The sequence below is a fragment of the Phacochoerus africanus genome, chromosome 11, assembly GCF_016906955.1.
Source record: "Phacochoerus africanus isolate WHEZ1 chromosome 11, ROS_Pafr_v1, whole genome shotgun sequence".
Taxonomy (NCBI): Eukaryota; Metazoa; Chordata; class Mammalia; order Artiodactyla; family Suidae; genus Phacochoerus; species Phacochoerus africanus.
Window position 1 is genome coordinate 129844111 of NC_062554.1, and position 23925 is coordinate 129868035.

The following is a 23925-nucleotide window of genomic DNA, read 5'->3' on the forward strand; positions in this document are numbered from 1 at the left end:
TGTTCGATGACTTTGTGCAACTGAAGGCTAATGTAAGTGTTCTGGGCACCTTTAAGACAGGTGAGGCTAAGCTATAAGGTTTGGTAGGCTAGGTGTATTAAACAGATTTTTGACTTAGGACATTTTAATTTACAGCGGGTTTATTGGGACGTAACCCCAGCCTGAGTCGAGGATGATCCGTGTACAATATGATGAGTTTTGACATATGCAGAAACATGAAACCATCACCACAGTCAGGATAATGAACAGATTCCTCACCACCAGATGCTTACTCACGCTGCGTGTTACTTTATGGTCCCTGCCTGCTGCCTTGTCCATAACCCCTCCCCATTCCCAGGCAAACACTGATCTGTCACTTCCAGTCGTTCACATGTCCTAGAATTTTATATGGGTGGAATCGTAAAGTACATATTCCTTTTGGGCTTTTTCTTTCACTCAACACAATTATTTTGAGATTCATCCATGTTATTATGGGTATCAGTAGTACTATTCTCTTATATGAGCGCATAGTGTCATTCTCTCCTCTTCTTGTGATTGATGGTTTTGATATCATATATATCATATTTGTATGTGGATGATTTCCTTCCTTTGCTATGTACACACACACACACACACACACACACACACACACACACACACACACATATATTTTTTCCCCTTGTCTTTTAGGGCCACACCCACAGCACATGGAGATTCCCAGGCTAGGAGTTAAACTAGAGCTGGAGCTGCAGGCCTACACCACAGCAATAGAAACCCCAGATCCGAGCCACCTCTGCGACCTACACCACAGCTCATGGCAACGCCGGATCCTTAACCCACTGAGCAAGGCCAGGGGTCGAACCCACATCCTCATGGTTCCGAGTCAGGTTCGTTAACCACTGAGCCACGACGGGAACTCCCTCACTTCTAACTTCCTTGTTTCTAATCATGTCCTTCTCTTTTCCACCTAGAGAAGTTCCTTTGGCATTTGTTATAAAGCTGGTGTAGTGGTGCTGAATTCTCTTAGCTTTTGCTTGTCTGTAAAGTTGTTGATTTCTCCATCAAATCTGAATGAGAGCCTTGCTGGGTAGAGTGAGACTTCTTGACTGCCGGTTTTTCCCTTTCATCACTTTAAATACATGGTGTTACTCCTTTCTGGCCTGCAGAGTTTCTGCCGAAAAATCAGCTGATAACCTTATTGGGGCTCCCTTGTATGTTATTTGTTGCTTTTCCCTAATCTTTCAATTTTTTCTGCCTTTAATTTTGGTCAGTTTGATTAACATATGTCTCAGGGTGTTCCTCCTTGAGTTTATTCTATATGGGACTTGCCATGCTTCCTGGACTTGAGTGATTCCTTTCCCATGTTAGGGAAGTTTTTGGCTATTATCTTTGAATATTTTCTCTGCCCCCACCTCCTCCTTCTGTCACCCCTAAAATGCAAATGTTGGTGCATTTAATGTTGCCCCGAAGGTCTCTTAGACTCTCCTCTCCTCATTTCTTTCTTTCTTTTTTTTTTAATTTGCTTTTTAGGGCCACATCTGTGGCATATGGAGGTTCCCAGGTTAGGGGTCGAATCAGAGCTATAGCTGCTTTGATTTAGGCTTTGATTTAGGCTTTGATTTTTGTGCCCCTTGTCCTCAAGGTCAGCAAAACTACTTCTCTAACTCTCTGGGATCAAAAAAATATCCCTCTTACCTTGGTAAGAGGTGGAGCTTCTACCTCTCTGGGTCCTTGTTCTTGCTTTCTTTTCATTTGAGGCCTGATATTTGCTTAGTCTCCTGTCATTTCATTACTAGCAAATTTTAAAAAATATTTTCCCCCAGCATTTTAAATATTCTTCACTGGGTGGTATGTTGGAGTAATCTTGTCACAGTAGTCACTTAAATCAAAATTCTGTTCATCTATATAAAATGCAAGACTGTTTTGTAATGTCTGAGAGTAGCCCCTTTGTGTAGAAAGGACTATTCATAGTTACCTGGATTTCAAATTAATATTGACTTTCTAAAATTAAAACATTAAAAACCTTTCTGCCAACCTTAGATTTTAACATGAGTCTTGTGTTCTATTTATAAATTGAGTTATTTTTGTATAAATAATGATTACCCTTATTTTTTCTGAAGTTAATGTTCTGTTAACCCAAGTTGAAAAGGCTGAATGCTTCTATTTTGTTTGGCCATGCCTCTGGCATGCAGAAGTCCCCAGGCCAGGGACTGATCCCATGCCACAGGAGTGACCCAGGCCCCACTCATCCAGCTGGATGTCTTCTTTGGTACTTTTTTACACTGAGATGCCTTTGGACATTTATTGGGAAACATCCAAAATATTAATGTGGTTGTGTCTGGATCAAAAGCTATTTTAGCTTTTCTTTTCTTTCTTTCCTTTTTTTTTTCTTTTGTCTTTTTTGCCATTTTCTAGGGCCGCTCTCGCGGCATATGGAGGTTCCCAGGCTAGGGGTCGAATCGGAGCTGTAGCCACCGGCCTATGCCAGAGCCATAGCAACGCTAGATCCGAGCCGCGCTTGCAACCTACACCACAGCTCACGGCAACGCCGGATCCTTAACCCACTGAGCAAGGTTAGGGATCGAACCCGCAACCTCATGGTTCCTAGTCGGATTCGTTAACCACTGAGCCATGACGAGAACTCCCTCTTTTCTTTCTTTTTTTTTTTTAGGGCCGCACCAGTGGCATATGGTTTCCAGGCTAGGGGTCAATTTGGAGCTGCAGCTGAGGCCTATGCCACAGCCACAGCCACGGCCAGATCTGAGCGGCATCTGTGACCTATACCACAGCTCATGGCAAAGCCAGATCCTTAACCCACTGATTGAGGCCAGGGATTGAACCTGCGTCCTCATGGATACTAGTCAGGTTCATTTCTGCTGAGCCACAATGGGAACTCCGAGAAATTCCTGATTGTGAGGTAGTCACCTGATAATGTAATTGGAGGCATTGGTAAATACCTGATTGTTAATTCTGGTTTCTAGGTTAAGCAGGCAATTGATAGTATTTTTTCCCCCTTTTTTTGCAGGATAGCGAGAATCACTTGATGATTAGTTTGTCAGCATAATGACATCTGTAAACAGAACCAATGAAATAATTAAAAAACTTAAAGCAGACAAACGTCTCCTGGAGGAGATAAATGAAAAGCGTGAATCCAACTGCTTGGTGGAAAGAGGCAATCAAGTCAGCTTATGGAGAGTTGAAAAGAGGCACTTCCACGGCGCCGCCAAGTCCCTTACTCACGTCCAAATCACAGAACCTGTTCCCGAGAGTGGCAGGAGCTCCTGGGTCAAACTGAGTCTTCTTGTTCACAAGGAGAAAAGGCACTTTCCACCAAAAAGTAAGATCTTGTGGTAGGATTCCTACCCAGTTGACAGGAGGAATTTACAAGTAAACAGAGGCGTTATTTCCGGGGTTGAAATAGATTCATACGTATTCTCTGGGACGGTTGAAAGGCAATCTATCTGAAGTTAAGAGCATCAGTAGACTAGGCTAGTTGATGTAAGATCTACAGACCAGAGAGTCTCACTTTCTTGTGCTTACAGGATTCCAGGGTCCACCTCCAGGTGGGTTCATTTATAGGCTCCAATTTGGGTCCTGGAATCTGTATTCTGAGCAGGCTAAGGTGATTCTGATGCTGATGGCCTCAGAACCATATTTTGAGAAAACTCCAGAGGGCTTAATCACCCCTCAAAGACCCCATCTCCAAATACCATCACAGTGGGATTAGGGTTTCAGCATAAGAACCTTGGGCTTGGGGTTTCAGTTCTGCTTCTGCCACTGAGTAGTCTCATGCTTTTAGTCTGGCCATGCCCACAGCACATGGAAGTTCCCAGGCCAGAGACTGAACCTGCACCACAGCACTTACCTAAGCCACTTTAGTGACGATGCTGGATCCTTAACCTGCTGTGCCACAAGGGAACTCCGACTTTCTACATCTTAAAAACAGTACAAAATTATCCTCTCTGCCTCACAGTTATTTTGGAACTATGAAATGTATTATAAGTAATGTAACAAGTACTTCTCATTTTTTATTTTTCAGATAATGCCATATTTGGATAAAATGCATCTCCAGAGACATCCAGAAATACAATCTCTTTGATCCTTCTTCAATGTCTCTCTAAATTATTCACAAATATTAATCGTAAAAGCCAAACTATTCACTAGATCACCAAGAAAACGCTGAGTCATATAAAATATATTACATTTTCATTCCATTTCATCATTTAGACTTAGATGTTTTCAAGAGAAGATCTGAGTCAGTAAAGATACTTTCAGAGACAGATGACCTAAAGGGTTACATTACCGTGATCTTCTCTCTCTTTTAAAATTTTTGGTCATGCCTGTGGCATGCATAAGTTCCAGGGCCAGAGATCAAACCCTTGCCATAGCAGTGCCCGAACCACAGCAGTGACAATGCTGTATCCTTAACCCACTGAGCCACCAGGGAACTCTTTACTAATTAAAATGTTTAAATAGTTTATATTGTTTCTGTAAATCAGTGGAATATGTTGACAAGCTCCATTGATCAAGTTGAAGGCTAAAGTTTCTCAGAGTTAACACTTGCTTCTATTGCTTAATTACATAAACTTACTCTGTTAGAGCTACGATTTTGATAATTTGAATAAGTATATACTTGAGAAGGTAATAGCAGGTGGCTATAGGGTCTTCTGTTGTCTTTGATTGCCCATCCTGAAACTTGACATTGCTTGAATCATCTTGCGGCCAAATCCTATTTGGCTACTATCACTTCTGTGTCACTGCTGCTGGGCCCTTGGCAATACAAATACCCTTAAAGAGATAGTCTGGAACAAAAGCTGTCAGTGCTCCTGGCACAAGACTGCAGAAATGTGAGGGACACACGTATGGAGAATGATCTCCCAACACCTAGCAGCTCGAATAGAGGCTACAAATACAGCATCAATCTGTCCTTGGCTCAGTCCAAGCTGAGTCACAGGAGATAAACACATAGTACATGAGTGTCTGGTTACATATAACACACTTCGCAATTGTTCGAACCTCATTTCTTTACAATCCCCTCACCTCCTCCCTGACACACTCTGGTTTTATGGGACTACTTGTGGTTTTCTTCCTTACTCTGTCACACACTTCCCCTTATTCTGTTCTCCTTGCTAATTTTAAATTAACTTTACAGTATTCCCTCTGCCTTCCATCCATGGTTTCAGTTACATGCAGTCAACCATGGTTTGAAAATATTAAAAGGAACATTCCAGAAATAACCAATTCATAAGTATTAAAATTCATACTGTTTTGAGTAGCGTGATGAAATCTTGCACTGTCCTGCTCTTTTCCGCCAGGGATGTAAATCATTGCTTTGTTCAGCACATCCTGCCCATTAATTTCTCAGTAGCTGACTTGGTCATCAGACCAACTGTTCAAGTAACTCTTATTTTACTTAATAATGGCCCCAAAGCACAAGGGCTTCCTTTACATGAAAAGGTGAAAGTTCTCGACTTAATAAGGAAAGGAAAGAAAATCATTTGCTGGGGTTGCTAAGATCTACAGTCAGAATGAATCTTCTGTCTGTGAAATTGCGAAGAAGGAAAAAGAAACTTGTGCTCATTTTGCCACCACACCTAAAACTTCAAGAGTTGTGGCCATGGTGTGTAAGTGCTTAGTCAAGATGGAAAAGGCATTAAATGTGAACAATAAGACATCTGGAGAGAGAGAGGCAGAGGCAGAGACCACACTCACATAACTTTCCTCCGTTTTTCCGCTCTGGCTCTCTAGAGGGTGGTCTGCAGGTGAGCTCCCAGGTCAAGGTCACTAAGGCCGTGCAGGAAGGTGTCCTGTGCCCCTCCCCCCCAGTACTCCAGAAGAGACCCCGCCATGGCTGTTGAAGCTTCCAACATCCATTTCCTGGAGAGGGTTTTGCAGGTGACAGTGGCCAGGGGAAGGGGTTACATCTCTTTCCTGGCACTGCAGATGTGTCCGGGGGAGAGGCAAAGCAGAGCCAGAAGCCAAGCAGCCATCTAAATAAGACTTCTAAACAAAAATGGCCTGAGGCAATACTAGAGCTGGACAGTGGACCCAGGGAATGAAGAGGTGTGGGTGGACAGGTGTGAGGACACTCACCTACACAAGCCCAATCCTGCACTTTCCTGTCTTTCTACAGTGTGGTGGGTGGGTGAAGTGGCTCCACTTAAAGTGCCGGAGGAGGAGCAGAGCCTGGAGGATCTGAGTAAGTTTCTCTTGGAGGTTTAAGTGAAAAGACTCTTTTAAATCATTACCCTCTTGGAGCTCCTACTGTGGCACAGCGGAAATGAATCCGACTAGTATCCATAAGGATGAGGGTTTGATTCCTGGCCTCTCTCAGTGGGTTAGGAATCTGGCATTGCCATGAGCTGTGGTGTACGTCACAGATGCGGCTTGGATTCCACGTTGCTGTGGCTGTGGCATAGGTGCAGCTCCAATTCGACCCCTATCCTTGGGAACTTCCATATGTCATGGGTGCAGCCCTAAAAAGCAAAAAAAAAAAAAAAAAAATTTCCCTCTTATTTTACGCCCGTCTCCTTCATTCACGAGTCTGCGAGCCTGTTCTAGAGAAAAACCTGAACCACAGATATCACAATAGAGTTAGAGTTGCCCAAAATTAGTCCTGGGATTCGACTCTCTTGCGTGGAGGACAGGGTGACAGACTTCCTCTGGTTTCAAGAACCAGTTTCAAAGTGATGTATCAGACAATGTAAGAGGCGTCGCCTTTCTGAACGTTTCCTTTACCATCAACGAGACAGAACAGACATCACTCCTGTCACCCTGCAGTCACATGGGCCATCCAGTTCCTCAAAAGCGAGACTCTCCCACCTTAGGGCCATCACCTCTGCTCCTCCCTCTGCCTGGGAGGCTCTGCCCCCATCCTCAGATCTGGCTGCTGCTCACCCTTCAGCATCTCAACTAGCACATCATCTCAGAGGCTTTTGTTGATGACCACACCTAACGCTGACTGAACTCTGTCAGCTAAGTGCCAAGCACGCAAAAATAAAAGTCACGGAATATGGTCTATAAGCTCAGTGAAGGCCTTCCTCTTGCCTTGTTACACAAGGTATGGTCCCTGGACCAGCACCATCAGCATCAGTTTTTTTTTTTTTTTTTAAATACAGAGTCCTAGGTTCATTCCAGATCTGATGAAATAGAATCTTTTAGCAGGATGCTCAGGTGACTAACATGCACATTCAAATTTAAGAAGCACTGCAGTTTAAGGCATACCCACAAACACCTTTCTTGAACGAGTCATTCCATTTTTTTTTTTTTAGTTTAATTTAATTTTTTTGTCTTTTTGCCATTTCTTGGGCTGCTCCTGTGGCATATGGCGGTTCCCAGGCTAGGGGTCTAATTGGAGCTGTAGCCACCGGCCTATACCACAGCCATAGCTACGTGGGATCCGAGCCACATCTGCAACCTACACCACAGCTGACGGCAACGCCGGATCCTTAACCCACTGAGCAAGGGCAGGGATCGAACCCTCAACCTCATGGTTCCTGGTCAGATTCGTTAACCACTGAGCCATGAAGGGAACTCCCGAGTCACTCAATTTTTTAACACATAGTTCTCAACTCTGGCTGCACCTTGGAAACAGCTGGTGAGCTTTTAGAAAATTCCTTTCCCTAGGCCCTGATTCCAATAATTCTTTATTAAATGATCTGGGCTGGGCCTTAGGCAATTCAATTTTTAAAATGCTCTCCTGAAAATTCTGATGTGCAGCCAGGAATGAGAACCGCTGTTCTAGTTGGGATTGAGAGAGCCTCTCAGAAATGAAGCGGCAGGATCCTCTTTAGGGCTGGATTCAGGACTAGAAGGAATCCTAGGCCTCAGGCATCATTCTGAAAAGCATAGGCCAGGGATGAGCAATCTTTTTTTCTATAAAAGGCTAAAGGATGAGTATTTTAATCTTTACAGCCCTGTTGTCTCTGTTACAGCTCAATTCTGTCCTTGTAGAATGAATGCAGACATATGCAAATGAGTGAGCATAACCGTGGCCCAATAGAACTTTACACACACAGAAATCTGAATTTTATATAATTTTCATACATTATGAATATTATTAGTCTCTTGATTTTTTTTCTACCATTTAAAAATGTGTCTAGCTCATGCAAAATGGATATATTTTAGTTAATCCAAATACCTGAGCCTCACTCATTTCACCAATGAAAAATCAATATGTTAATTAGTAAAAGCCCCAGACATTAATTGAATGGGAGGTTGCTAAGTTACTTGTGATAGTTGAGCTTTCTACAAGCAGTCTCTTGTACACTAATTGTCCTAAATGATTATCCTTGGAGTTTATGTTTCATGTATTAGCTAATCTTTCCTAGCATACAGATGAAAATGAACTCACACAAACATATACCATATTGCTTAATCTACAGTATTTTATTTTATTTTATTATTTTTTTTTGTCTTTTGTCTTTCTAGGGCCATACCCCCAGCATATGGAGGTTCCCAGGCTAGGGGTTGAATCGGAGCTGTGGCCGCTGGCCTAAGCCATGGCCACAGCAACGTCAGATCCGAGCTGGATCCTTAACCCAATGAGCAAGGCTGGGGGTTGAACCCACGTTCTCATGGTTCCTAGTCGGATTCTTTTCCACTGTGCCACGATGGGAACTCCAGGTAGAATACTTTTGATTTTATTTCCTAGAGACATTGGGACTTATAGTAAAAGAAATATTGAAGGATTTTCTCTAAATTGAAAATAAGCAAGATTCTACAGGAAAGGGAAAAGCGTAACAGGAAAGGCAAATATATAGTAAGGGTTGAAGTTCACTTAAATAAACCAGTACATAGATTAAAAAACAACCAAAAATTATAAAAGTGATTATAACCATAATAAACAGTAAAAGGATACGCATGTAAAATAGAACATCAAATCACAAAATGTGGGGCAGGGGAGTATAAAAATGTAGGTCTTCCAGAATGTGTTTGCCCTTGAATGACTATTAGTTTAAAACAAGCAATACTATTATGGTCAATATACTTGAACTCCATTGTAACCACAAATTAAAAATATACAACAGATTCACACACACACACACGCAAAAGCAAGGAACCGCATACTACAAATGAAACTCATCAAACCACAAAAGGAAAAACAAAAAGAAGAAATGAACAAAGAAGAATCAATATTACTCTAAATGTCAATGGACTAAATGCTCTGATCAAAAGAAAAAGTGGCACATTGGATGCAAGAGCAAGAACTTGCAATATGCTGCCTACAAAAGACACACTTCAGGCAAAAGACCCATAGCCTGAAAGTGAGGGGATGGAAAGAGACATTTCATGCAAATGGAAACAACTAGAAAGCAGAAGGAGCAACATTCATATCAGACAAAAATAAGCTTTAAAACAAAGGCCATAAATAAAGACAAAGAAAATCATTATATAATGATAGAGAGATTGATACAAGAAGAGGATATTACACTTGTTAACATATATGCACCCAATACAGGAGCATCTAAGTATATAAAGCAAATACTAACAGACATAAAGGGAGAAATGGACACTAATACAATAACATCCCACTGGCATCAATGGGCAGATCATCCAGACTGAAAAATCAATATGGCAACAGAGGACTGACATGACACAACAGATCAGTTGGACTTAACTGATATCTACAGAACACTACATCTGAAAAAAACCTAAAGATACACACTCTTTTCAAGTGCACATGGAATGTACTCTAGGATAGACCAGATAGTAGGTCATATAAAAAAAGGCTCAACAAATTGAAGAGGACATAAATAATTTCAAGTATCTTTTCTGACCGCAACAACATGAAGCCAGAAATCAACCACAGAAAGAAAAACAAGAAAAAAAAAAAAAAGATTGCATAGAGACTATATAACATGCTCCTAAAAAAAAAAAAAAAAAAAAAACAATGGGTTGGAGTTCCTTTGTGGGACAGTGGGTTAAGGATCAGCATTGTCACTGCAATGCCTTGGGTTGTTGCTGCAGTGTGGGTCAGATCCCTGGCCTGGGAACTTTCATAAGCCATGGGCGTAGCCAAAAAAAAAAAAAAAAAAGCAACAACGATGAAATCAGAGGAAATAAAAAATACCTCGAGACAAATGACAGTGAAAACACAATCATACATAATATGAGAAAAAGAATATATATTTTTTATGGGATCTCCCTTTTAGAAGGTCACTTATAGGTTTTTTTCCTTGCTGCTTTTAATATTCTTTCTTCAATTTTTGTCATTTTAATTACGTGTCTTGATGTGGCCTGCTTTGGGTTGATCCTGTTTGGGATTCTCTCTGATTCCTAGCCCGGTATATCTGTTTCCTTTCTCAGGTTAGGAATTTTCTAGCTATTATTTCTTCAAACATGATCTTTGCTCCTTTCTCTTTTCTCCTTCTGGGACCCCTACAATGTGAATGTTAGTATGCTTGATGTTCTCCCAGAGGTCTCTTAAATTATCCTTATTTATTTTTTTTCTGTTCAGCAATAGTGATTTCCACTGTTTTCCAGCTTGCTGATTCATTCCTCCACATCATTTAATCTGTTGATTCCTTCTAGTACATTTTTCATTTCAATTGTACTATCCTTCATCTGTTTGATTCTTATATTTTCTCTTTGTTTAAAATGTCTAACTTTTCATTCTGTTCATCCAGTCTTCTCTTGAGTACTTTGAACACTGTTACACTCATTACCTTGAACTTTTTTCTGGGCTGTGTGGATCCTTCTTCGTGGCAGGCTGAGTACTGTGGGAGGTCAGGTAGGCATGGCTGGTTCCTGGTCTGATGGGCTGCCATGCCCTGCCTTAATCAGAGGTTGCCAGGCATTGGTTAGCAGGACTAGGTCACAAGGTGCTGGCTGCAGAGTCCTGGGGGTTCCATGGTTACTGCTGGCCCATTGGTAGGTGAAACCAGGTTCTGGATGGGTGGCTGTGGGGCTGGTATGCTGATGAGTGGAGCTAGATCTTGGTGCAGCTGCCTGTGGGGGTCCAAGGTATCTCTGAGCATGTGTCAGCCTGCTAATGGGTGGGGCTGGATCCCGGGGCTAGTGCCGACCCACTGGCGGGTGAAGCTCTGCCCCCAAATCTCTGGCTGTAGGGCCCGCGGGTGGGGGATGGTCCCCAGAGTTGAAGAGATGGCCTGCTGGTGGACGGGGCTGGGGTAGGGCCTAGTGCCGGTACACTGGTGGGCCGGCCTGGATCCCAGGGTGGCTACTGGCTCAATGGGTCTTAAAACAGCAGATCTGCTGGTGGGTGGGGCTGTACCTCCCCACCAACTAGTTCTTTGGGCTGAGGTGCCCCAGTACTGGTGCTGAAGGCTGGTGGGCAGGGCCGGGTCCCAGTGCTAATAAACTTGAGGGAGGATTCCACATTGGCCCTTGCCAGTACCAGTGGCTCGGTGGTGGACGAAGCTCTCCAACATCTGCTGCTGCCAGTGTCTACATCCCCAGAGGGAGCTCCGGTTGCCTCCTGCCTCTCTGGGAGGCTCTCCATGATCAGCAGGTGGGTGAGACCCAGGCTCCTTTCTGGTCTGGAGTGTGTGAGATTTTGAGTGCACCCTTAAGAGTGGAGTCTCTATTTCCCACAGCCCTCTGGGTCTCCAGAAAATTAGCCCTCCTGACCTTCAGAGCCAAACATTCTGGGGGCTTGTCTTCTTGGTGTAGGACCTCTGGGCCTTGGGAGCTCGATATGGGGTTCCGACCCCTTCCTCCTTGGGCAGAGCCTCTGCAATTGTAATTTCCTTCCTGTTTGTGAGTCACCCACCAGAGGGAATGGGTCTTGACTATATCATGTCTCTGCCCTTCCTACTTGTCTCCTTGTTGTTCCTTTTTTATAGCTTTAGTTGTAGAAGATCATTTCTGCTGATCTTCTGGTCTTTCTCATCAAGAGTTGCTCTGGAAATAGCTATAATTTCGTGTGCCTCTGAGAGGAGGTGAGCGAAGGGTCTACTCTGCCACCTTGGCCACTCCTCCGAGAGAGAACTTTATCCACTTATTTAAAAGATATGTGAGAACACGTGACATTGCAAACCTTGTTTCAGGACATGCAGAAGATGCAAAAACAGGTATTCTCTTGTGGTGCAAAAGGTTAAAGAGCAGCACTGTCACTGCTGCGGTTTGGGTCACTGCTGTGGTGCAGGTTCGACTCCTGGCCCAGGTGCCAAAAAAACAAAAAGATGCAAAAACAAAAAAAGTAGTTTGTCTTGAAAAGATCTGCAATCTCTAGAGGTGAAGAACATATACAAAGTAACCCTAGGAGAAAGGAGTACGTTTTCAATGCCATCAGACTGGTTTCATAGGATTTTATTCTTCCTTTATTATAGTACTTCTCACATTGCTTTGAAATTTGTCCACTGATCTATATCCTTTTTTATTTATTTTTATTTTTTTATTTTTTATATTTTTTTGTCTTTTTTTGCTATTTCTTGGGCTGCTCCCGCGGCATAGGGAGGTTCCCAGTCTAGGGGTCGAATCGGAGCTGTAGCCGCCGGCCTACGCCAGAGCCACAGCAACGTGGGGTCCGAGCCGCGTCTGCAACCTACACCACAGCTCACGGCAACGCCGGATCGTTAACCCACTGAGCAAGGGCAGGGACCGAACCCGCAACCTCATGGTTCCTAGTCGGATTCGTTAACCACTGCGCCACCACGGGAACTCCTATATCCTTTTTTAAACTGTGAACTGGAGGCAAGACCCACATCTTATTCCTCTTTGTAGCCTATGGACCTTGACTAGTGGGAAACCTACTGGAGGTGCTCAGTAACTATTTGTGTAACAAAGGAAGGAAACTGATGAAGAAAACATCTACAAAACTTAGAGGGCAAGGATCATGTCCAGCTGCGGTGAGGTATAGAGTGAAGTCATTAAGTTGGATCTTAAAGGATTTAAAGGTGAGTTTGACAAAGAGAATGTGAGCAGGAGGTAGGAAATAAGTAAAAGAAATACAGAGTTGAAAGAGAGCTCAGAAATCTAGTTTTAATATAACCTCTCATTAAATGTAGGCATTTCATCTGTCATGATGCTGATGAATGGTTAAGTACCTCATAAAGCATTTGATTCTGCTTTTTAGATAGTCTAGCTTGATTTAGACAATCTGCTCTAGAATTAGTTTTGATTCCTCTCTATGTGAATTCATTTCACAATACTGAAGATTATGTAAGATCACTTTGCTTTCTAGGAAGTCAGCTTTTTTTTCTCTGACAGGGACCCTTTTCAGTATTTGCTGCTTATATAACTTAACAAAATTAAATACTCAGGTTTTGGTATGGATCACAATACCTTGTAAACTACATAAAAGATTAAAAAAATTTTAAGTATGCATAACATAAAATTTACCATCTCAATAATTTTTGGGGGGGCTGCACCCATGGCATGTGGAAGTTCCTGGGCCAGGGATTGCAGCCAAGCCACAGCAGTGACAACACCAGATCCTTTACCCACTGAGCCACCAGGGAACTCCCTCAATAATTTTTAAGGGTATGAATTCCCATCATGGCTCAGTGGTAATGAATCTGACTGGTATCCATGAGGATGTAGGTTTGATCCCTGGCTTTGCTCAGTGGGTTAAGGATCCGATCCGGCATTGTTGTGAGCTGTGGTGTAGGTTGAAGAGACGGCTTGGATCCTGCATTGCTGTAGCTGTGGTGCAGGCTGGCGGCTGTAGCTCTGATTTGACCCCTAGCCTGGGAACTTCCATATTTCCATATGTCACAGGTACAGCCATAAAAAGCCAAAAAAAAAAAAAAACCAATTTTTTTTAAGGATATAGTTTAGTGGCATTAAGTACATTCATATTGTTGTGCTACTATCACCACCATCCACAGGACTCTTTTCACACTTTGATTTTTTAAACTTAAAAATATTAAATATTACCGCATGCAAAAAGGTCAGATACATTTTTAATAACATTTACAGTTTAAACATGTGCCAAAATTAAGACTGGAACTTAAAACCCACTGTAGGGCTTGGTATTTAATGGTGATTGTACAAATCACTGGCTTCATAAATCAAAATCTAAGATCAATATAAAAACCTTGTACATTTTTCTCTTACAAGAAATAGTTCAAAGTACTAAAAGTTCAATTTAGCAAACCCCAAAAAGAGAAGATTTCTGATTAGGGTAAGAAACTAAACACTCTACTTTCACTGGGTAAATCCTGTGAGAAGTCAAACAGGTGGTAAAGGAGCAAACTTTAGCCTGCTCTATGTTATCATACCAGCACTTATTTCTTACCTGTGGGAGCCACCCGTGCCAGAAGAAATAGTTTCAGTTCATACAATGGTTCTATCGAACAGGGCAAAGTCGGCAGCAGCAGTGTTTCCCAGTCTCCTGCCAGGATTCCAGTCATTGAAAGAAGTGCAAAGCAGATTTAGAACCCAGGTTTCAGGATCTAAGCCCAGCTTTACTTCTAAGAGAAATATTTCTCTAAAATTATAATCTTCTATGCCTTGATACAATGGCTTCTTCAATTCAGACTCTTCATCAGCATATTTCTTTTTCTTGAACACTGCCCTCTGCAGTTGATTTTGTTTTGAAGCTATTTCTGGAGCAGGTGCCGAAGCTTGGGAAACAGTTTCAATGCATTCTGTGTTGTCACTTCTATAACTTCCTCCACTGAGATTCCTTTTACCTGGGCAATATATTCTGCTGCAATGGAAATGTTGTGGGGTTCATTCCGTACCTGAAACAGACAAAGCAGACACTAAACCAAATGTAATACTCCGAGGAAGCAGTCCTTGGAAACTGTAGATACAGTTCTGATTGGACCCCTAGCCTGGGAACCTCCATATGCTGTGGGTGAAGCCCTAAAAAGACAAAAAGACAAATAAAAAAAGAGAATTTGCATTTATTTATTGCTTGCTGTAGACAAGGTTTTGCTCTAAACTTTTCATGGAATTTCTCATTTAATCCTCAAAATGATTGTATGAGATAGGTGCTGTTATTATTAGCATTGCTTTATTACCAATAAGAAGGGATTCTAATAAGTAGCCCCGTTGAGGTTTCGACCGGAGCAGTCTGACATCAGAGTTGATGCTTTTAAGCACTATATTATACTGGTAACCTTTCAGTGGTAGATGGTCTGCTTTCCTGTTTATGATTTTCTACATTTTCTAATTTCCTAGAACAAATACATTTTACCTAACAGAAAGCATATGCAGTTTAAAAACTCATGTATTCAATAAATATTTTTGAGTACCTATTATGTGCAAGGTACTACACTAGAAACTTACAATTTTTATCAAATCATCTAAATACAAATATAAAACTGACTTACAACAGCATTTGAAATTCATTGCTCTTTAGGGAGAAAATTCTAGGTCCTTTCCTCCTATTGCACACTAATGAGGAATGCAGTTCTGTACCATTCTGTTCCATACTCAAGCAACAAAAAAAACACACCTGTGGTTATGATCTATTTTCTCATTTATCTGTCTTCTTTATAAAAGCTGATTGATGAAAATAAGTCACTAATTGGATGTTAATTAGCAAAGTTCACACTGTAATCACAAATAATTATAGTTTATTACCAACTACATCATTACTGCTCCCAGACCTCTGACTTTTGGGTGCCATCCTCTCAATCTAGGAGGCACGGCAACACAGAAGTGATGAGCCATCGAGGGCACTGAGTAAGCACACTGGGAGGGGACTGTAATAGGCACGGTCTAAAGAAAAGGAAGCAGAAGCTGCGGCTTCCATTCAGAAAGTTGTAATTTATAATAACGGCAATATTTAAAATGACTATCTGTACCCTTTATCTACAATAACAAAACGTATAGCAAAAATCAAATAACTAAATCTATGACTATATCATATTGGTATAGTACTTGTACGAAATAAACTGAGCCCCATTTTAACATGCTAATTAAAAGAAGAAAAATTAACATCTATTGAGTATCTACTATATACTAGACACTGCCAGGTACTTTCATATACGTTATTTCATTTAATCTTCACTGTAATACTTCCAAGTATCTTATTATTATTTTGCCTGCATTTTATAAATAAACATTTTCAGAGAGATTAAGTAATTTACCCAAAGTCATACAGCTAGTGGATAGCAGAGGCGGAATTTGAATCCAGGTCTTCCTGACTCTAGACACTGAGTTTTTTTACTACACTGGTCTGGCTCTCATTTTTACATAAATTAGGACACAACCCATATCAAATAATATTCTTTGTAGCATAACAGCTATATTTAGAAAAGACATGAAATTAAGTTAATATAATCTCTCAACCTAGCATTAAAATAGGATTACATTGGGAGTTCCTGCTATGGCACAGTGGGTTAAGAATCTGACTCCAGAGGCTGGGGTAGCTACGGAGATGCAGGTTTGATCCCTGGCTCAACACAGTGGGTTAAAGGATCTGGTTTTGCCACAGCTGTGGTGTAGGTTGTACTGCAGCTTGGACTCAATCCCTAGCCCAGGAACTTCCATATGCTGCAGGTGCAGACATGAAAAATACATATGTATAGGATTACACTGTATTTAGACTATAATGAGAAACACAGTTTAAGCCAAAAATAGTTCAAATAAAAGACACAATCTAAATAATGTAGAAATTTAAAAATAATTTACCTGTTTTTCTGGTCCAAGTGCAGGTGAATCTGTTTCTAAGCAAATTGAAGTTAAAGGCAACTGTTTCACAAGTTTCCGCTTCTTAGAAAAAAAGAGAAAGGTAGTGAGTTTGAAAACATGAAAAATAAAGATTTTTAAAAGGTGCCATTAGGATTTTCCTTGTGGCACAGAAGATTAAGGATCTGGTGTTGTCACTGTAGTGGCATGGGCCACTGCTGTGGCATGGGTTCAATTCCTAGCCTGGGAACTTCCACATGCCATGGGTTCAGGAAAAAAAAAAAAAAAGGAAATAAAAAGGAGCATTAAACCCACATGCCAATGCATTTTACTTTGCAAGAACCTACAATTTATGTTTTAATCTTCAATTAATAAATGTTCACTATGTTCTCATCATTCCACTATTAACAGACTTAAACAGAAACACTCTGCCAAAAATTATCCAAAGCCTCCAGAAGCCCAAAAAGTAGTATTGCAAAATATGAGGAATATCCAGCAAGAAAGCTGAATATCTGATCACAGAAGGAAAGGACTTCTGTTTCTCCACCAATACCACATTAGTGTTTCTTTCTACTGTTCATTTTAGGTCATTCAAGGTTTTATGTTTATAAATCTGAAGTGCATATGCACATTTACAATTTTAGATTGGGTGGTAGACGGTTTTATTTTCCTGTTTATGATTTTCTGTCTGGATTACAGGGACTACAATGAACTCAACGAATGTTATACTGAAAATATAATTCTCTTGTTGCTACCACAGTTTTATTTTTATTATTTATTTATTTATTTACCTATTTATCTTGCTTCTTAGGACTGCACTCATGGCACATGGAAGTTCCCAGGCTAGGGGTGAAATCAGAGCCACAGCAACGCAGGATCCAAGCCATGTCTGCAATTTACACCACAACTCAAGGCAACACTGGATCCTTAACCCATTGAGCGAGGCCAGGGACTGAACCTCAAAGATACTAGTCGGATACTAGTATCCTCATGGGTACTAGTCAGATTCGTTTCCGCTGCTACTGTACTTTTAAAGTAAAAAACAGAAAGGACATACATCAGGCAAAGTAGAACGCTGTTAAAATAAGTTATTTTAAGATTAAAATTTCAAAAGCACAGAAGTAGGCATCCTTATGCACTGCCAGTAGATAAAAGTTAAACTGGTATAAACCTGGTATAAATGTGACAATTTAACAAAAAGTTTTAAAATATATACTCTTTTCTTTAATGATTCATTTATAGGCAGTAATTACAAGTATACATATGTATTTGTGGATGTACAAAGGTATTCAAAGAAGCACTCTTTGAAGCAGTTCAAAACCAGAAATAACTAAATGTAAGGTATCGTTTAAGTAAATTACGGTACACCCATATTGTGTGTATGCAAACATTTTAAAGGTCCATATTTAGAGGTATCAATAAATATCCATGAAACGGACTCAAGACAAAACAAAAAGAATAAAGCATCTTTTTTTTTTTTTTTGTCTTTTGTCTTTTTAGGGCCACACCTGCGGCATACGGAGGTTCCCAGGCTGGGGGTCGAATTCGAGCTGCAGCTGCTGGCCTACGCCACAGCAACATGGGATCCAAGCAGTGTCTGCAACCTACAGCACAGCTCATGGCAACGCTGGATCCTTAACCCACTGAGCGAGGCCAGGGATAGAACCTGCATCCTCATGGATACTAGTAAGATTTGTTAACCACTGAGCCACAACGGGAACTCCAGGTATCTTAATTTTATCTGAATCAATGTTAACAATGATTGTCTCTGAGTGGTAGGATTTGAGTTGCCTTGAAATTTGGTCTTTTCTGAAGTGTTTCAATTTTCTATAATGTACAAATATTATCTTTAAAATTAGAAAAAAATTAGCATTTTAGTTTTGGAAAAGAAATAATAACACAGCTAAAGATTACCACTATATAGGAAATTTCTCCACAAATGATAAAAGTTGGAAAAATAAAAATAATCTTGGATTATCAATTAACTTGACCTAATTGATATTTCTACAACACTTCACCCAACAATAGCAGAATACACACTCTTTCAAGTATGCATGCTCTTTTCACCACGAAAGACCATATTCTGGACCATTAAATCTCAACTAATTTAGAAGAATTAAAATCATACAATATACAATTTTAGACTTAAATAGAATTAAAGCAGAAATGAGGAGCAAAAAGATAGGAAAGTTTATATATATAATATTTAGAAATTAAGCAACATATTTAAAAATAATTGATATGGTCAAAGAGGAAGTCACAAGGTAAATCATACAATATTTTGAACTGAAAATGAAAATACAGCATATATCAAAATTTGTAAATTACAAGTATAAGAAGTAGTTAGTGCTGGAGTTCCTGTCGTGGCTCAGTGGTTAACGAATCCAACTAGTAACCATGAGGTTGCGGGTTTGATCCCTGGCCTCACTCAGTGCGTTAAGGATCCAGCGTTGCCGTGACCTGTGGTGTAGGTTGCAGATGCGGCTTGGATCCCGCATTGCTGTGTCTCTTGCGTAGGCTGGCGGCTACAACTCTGATTAGACCCCTAGCCTGGGAACCTCCTTATGCCTCGGGTGCGGCCCTAGAAAAGACAAAAAAACAAAAAAATTAAAAAATAAAAATCAATTTCACAGAAATAAAATATGAAAAAACAAGTGTCTTGAAAATGGTGAAATAAGGTCAATACCCTAAATTAGTTTTTGTTGCATTGTTCACTGATATAATTTACACAGCATAATAGTCACCCCTTAAAAGTATACATACAATTCAGCTGTGTTTACTATATTCACAAGGTTGTACAACCATCACCACTGGTTAATTCCAGAGCATTAAACTCTGTTTAATTCCAGAGCATTTCCGGAGAAAAATCTATTTAAATTTTTTGCTTTTTTTTTTTTTTGGCCATGCATGTGGCATGAGGAAATTCCTAGGCCAGGGATAGAACCCTTACTATAGCAGTGATCTGAACCATGGCAGTGATGACACTGGATCCTTAATCAGCTGACCCACCAGGGCTCCACCCTAGCATATGGAAGATCCCAGGATAGGGAGTTGAATCGGAGCCATAGCTGCCGGCCTATACCAAAGCCACAGCAACACAGGATCCAGGCCGCATATTTGATCTATGCCTCACTCATGGCAACTGCCAGATCCCCGAAACATTGAGCCAGGCCAGGGATTGAACTCGAATCCTCATGGATACTAGTCGGATTCGTTTCCACTGAGCCACGACAGGAACTCCTCTTTTCACTTTCTTGATAGTTATTTTTGAAGCATAAAAGTTCAAAAATTTTTTTTCAAATTTTTTTTTTATTGTGGAAGTTTAAAATTTTTATGATAGCCAATTTATGTATTTTTTTCTTTGGTTGCTTGTGCTTTTAGTGTTATATCTAATAAACCACTGCCTAATCCAAGGTCACAAAAATTTTGATCAAAATGCTAAGAATTTTAGCTTTTTCCTTGAGGCCTTTGATCCATTTTAATCCAAGTATCATTTACTTTTCATATAAATATGAGGTAGGGACCTAGGATTCATATTTGTAGTAAAACCAGAACAGTATCACAAGTATGAAATAAAAGTTCGTATTTTAAAGAGTATTTCACAAAGTATAAAATGAAGTTTAATGAAAGAATTTACCTGTCCACTTCTTATGATAGAAGGAGGAATTGAGAAGAAGTACCCAGCTCTTACACCTTCCATGGCTACAGACGGCCGACCGTCAAACGCATGCAGTAGCACTTTGTCGGCACCTCGCAAAAATTAAAGATAAACCAGAGTTGCAGTTTATTTCCTTAGTGGTTTCCCACCAATCACACTGAGTGACAGATTTTAAGTAAATGCTGGGCCCTATGACATAAAGATAAGTAACAGATTTTAGGTAAATGCTGGGCCCTATGACTTCGAAAGGGTAGATAAATGTAGTGTTCAAACAATAGATTAAAAATATAGTAAATTTTTAATCTTCAAGATAAATAAAATTGAAATACAAAATTTTAAACCATTACTTAAGCATCCTATACCATCAAACCTTTTATAAAAGTTTGTGAGCTGTCAATTTATTGTTCACAATGGGTTTTTAAGCAAATTGTCCTTAACAAGAATGCTAGTGGAAGAAGAAATGGGGGGAGTTCCTGTCGTGGCGCAGTGGTTAATGAATCTGACTAGGAACCATGAGGTTGCAGGTTCGGTCCCTGGCCTTGCTCAGTGGGTTAACGATCCAGCGTTGCCGTGAGCTGTGGTGTAGGTTACAGACGCGGCTCGGATCCTGCGCTGCTGTGGCTCTGGCGTAGGCCGGTGGCTACAGCTCCGATTCGACCCCTAGCCTGGGAACCTCCATATGCCGAGGGAGCGGCTCAAGAAATAGCAAAAAAAGACAAAAAAAAAAAGAAAAGAAAAAAAAAGAAAAAAGAAATGGGGAGCTAAATGACTCACAAGTTCAATAGGCAGAGTTGGCTTCACAAAACCACTTCCAGTTTTTATAGGATGGCTACTCAGCCTGCATAAAAAATCATGCTCTCAGTGATTCCAGAAGGATTCAGTATTCATCACTGAGAAAGACAATGCTTTCTAGTTGCAGGAAATTATTTACTTCACTATCTGATGCTGTTTTTTCAAATGGTAGCTGTGACATTTGGTAGGTTACAACTATAAATCAGTTATAAAATATTTAGTGGGTCATGACTGGCCAGTGCGTGCTTATACATTTGTGTGTGCATACACTCATTCACACACACTTATATTTCTTTATATACAAACATATAGATGGACTGCTTCTTAAACTTTTGTCAGTTTTCTGTATGTGTATACAACGAGTCTCAAAATAAAGTCTTAGTACCAAAAACAGTTTATACGTGTATATATTGAGTTTCAAAATAAAGTATACTTGTTACTGTGGATGGCGTTTTTAAAAGTTTGAGAAGTAATCCTGTAAGAAGTATTTTTTATTTAGGAACAACTGGTGAAGATGACAGAGTATCATATGTATGGTGGTCACAAAATGCATAATGCCATTTTCTGAAGCAGCAGCCATAAAACGTGTAAAACAGTAACCCAAGGTGATCACCTTTCGTCGCTCTGCTTTTTCCTCTCTTTCAGTTATCCGCTGGTTAAGCTGATTAAAATATTGGAGCTGCTAATTTTTTTTTTTTTTTTTGGTCTTTTTGCCATTTCTTGGGCCGCTCCCTCAGCATATGGAGTTTCCCAGGCTAGGAGTCGAATTGGAGCTGTAGCCACTGGCCTACACTAGAGCCACAGCAACTCGGGATCCGAGCCGCGTCTGCAACCTACACCACAGCTCACGGCAACGCCGGATCCTTACCCTACTCAGCAAGGCCAGGGATCGAACCGAAACCTCATGGTTCCTAGTTGGATTCGTTAACCACTGTGCCACGACGGGAACTCTGAGCTGCTAATTTTTAAGTTAAGACATATAAATTACTTGACCCAATCTTTCATTTGCTTTTTCATGGCTGGATAAATATCATCACACTGAAAACCTTGTAAACAGGAGCCGGAATTATAAAACCATGTTAGTTTATTTCCATCTCTACCCGAGACTTATTCCCTTCCCTTTAAGAAATCAAATAAAACACGGCTTGTTCTCTGAGAATATGGACTGAAATCGTCAAATTTAAACACTAGGCACATTGTTCTCAGGAACCCAAATACCTTGCTCCCGTAAGAGGCTGATGGTGGGTCTTCCAGCGGAGCGTGAGTGAACATTTCTGTTCAACAACAAAAAAGTTCCTTTTAAGCATTTAGTATGAAAGCATTACTTCTGTTCTATTAAACTAATTCAGAGAAAAAGAAAAGTAAAGCTTCATTTCAGAAGCACCACTATTTAATTTTCTCCGTCACTATTAATATAGAAAGATGATTAACCTACAAAGGCAAATTGAGTCTTCTGGCCAATTGGACCTGTCTGATTAGGACTTGTCTTTGCTCTTCCTTCTGTTCATCAGTGCCAGCAATTCTGGGGGAGAAATCTAGTCCAACCTATAACAGAAAAATAAAACAGGATTACATGTTTATGGTTTAATGAACCCCAGAAGAGCATACTATGGAGTAGTACTGTCCAAGAGAAATATAATGGGAGCCATACACACAACTTTACAGTATCCAGCAGTCACATTAAAAACACTATCAAGAAATAGGTGAAACTTGGAGTTCTCGTCATGGCTCAGTGGTTTATGAACCAGATTAGCATCCACAAGGACATGGGTTCGATCCCTGGCCTTGCTCAGTGGGTTAAAGATCCAGTGTTGTTGTGAGCTATCTGGTAGGTCACAGACGTGGCCTGGATCCTATAATGCTATGGCTCTGGCGTAGGCCGGTGGCTACAGCTCTGATTGGACCCCTAGCCTGGGAACCTCCATATGCCATGGGTGTGGCCCTAAAAAGAAATAGGTGAAATTAATTCTAATAACATACTTTAATCCCCTCTATCTAAAATATTATCATCATTATTATATAGTCATGTTATTGTTTCAACACATAATCAATATAAAAAATTATTCAGTTATTTTACATTCTTTTTTTTTTTTGAGGTACTGAGATTTCGAAATCCTCTGTGCATTTTATCCTGAGAGCACATCTCCATGTGGGTGACATTTCAAGTGCTCAACAGCTGCATGTGGTCACCCCATTGGACAGTGAAGATTATAAGTGACTGCTTCTCTTGATACTATTTTGGCATGCATTGCTATAACCTCATTCTGAGTGTAAGTATTGTTCTTATCTTTTTTTTATCTTTAACTAGAGGAAGAATTACCGAGTGATAAAATATTTCACAATTGTAAATTATTTAATAAAAAAATGATCTTTAATTATAAACTCTAACCTATTTAAAGCATTCTTGTATATACTATTTTAACTAACCAGAGAGATGACCCTATTTAAGCAAAAGAAAAAAAAGAGCAAAGTATTTTGAAAAGTTAATAAAGTTGTTTTCTTCCATTAACATAAGTACATGGTGAGGCTTTCTATTGTTTTATTCCTAAGGACTTTTGCTTATTGAGGAAGTCCTGACAAACTGTTATTCAGCTGAACAGGGTGAACATAATTATCCAAGTCTGTTATAATTACCAATACTGAATTAAGGATTATTTTCATATATCACATGAAAGTCTGGATTAGAACTCATTGGATCAGCTAGTGAGTATTTACCTCTCCAATTGCCAACAATTGATCCTTATAATTCTCGATAATGGGCAAAGCTATATCCAAATCCTGGGAGAAAAAAAGTAAATTTATTAAAATAGAAGAAGAAGGGAACTGTATAGGATTTTTTTTTTTTAAATAAACAACTATTATATGCCAGGCACTATGCTATACTGGGTCCTTTATGTACATTCAATACCTTTAACCAGTTGAGGAACTGGGAATAGTAATCCTATAAT

The 23925-nt window shown here is 40.2% G+C and overlaps 2 protein-coding genes across 6 annotated transcripts in view; one reads left to right on the forward strand and one right to left on the reverse strand.

Annotated features, from left to right (window-relative positions):
• SPATA45 (spermatogenesis associated 45) overlaps positions 1–4257 on the forward strand; it is a 25687-nt gene extending 21430 nt beyond the window's left edge. The window contains exons 2-3 of the mRNA XM_047754138.1: positions 3005–3316; positions 4019–4257. Coding sequence (XP_047610094.1) covers positions 3043–3316; positions 4019–4038 — 294 coding nt within the window. The 5' untranslated portion in view covers positions 3005–3042 and the 3' untranslated portion in view covers positions 4039–4257. The remainder of the gene's footprint in view (positions 1–3004; positions 3317–4018) is intronic.
• Positions 2856–23925, reverse strand: part of TATDN3 (TatD DNase domain containing 3) — a 26804-nt gene continuing 5734 nt past the window's right edge. Inside the window, exons 5-11 of one of the 5 annotated variants that reach the window (XR_007130987.1) lie at positions 23693–23755; positions 22413–22522; positions 22196–22251; positions 20165–20277; positions 16531–16611; positions 14183–14630; positions 2856–3049 (exon numbers count right to left, since the gene is read on the reverse strand). Coding sequence is in view for 3 of the 5 variants with exons in the window: in XM_047754135.1 (XP_047610091.1) it covers positions 14487–14630; positions 16531–16611; positions 20165–20277; positions 22196–22251; positions 22413–22522; positions 23693–23755 (567 nt within the window). In the remaining 2 variants the exon portion in view is untranslated. Of the gene's footprint in view, positions 3050–10091; positions 12202–13830; positions 14631–16530; positions 16612–20164; positions 20278–22195; positions 22252–22412; positions 22523–23692; positions 23756–23925 lie in introns of those variants that run through there. The other 4 variants (XR_007130986.1, XM_047754136.1, XM_047754135.1 and 1 more) reach the window with 4 other exon arrangements.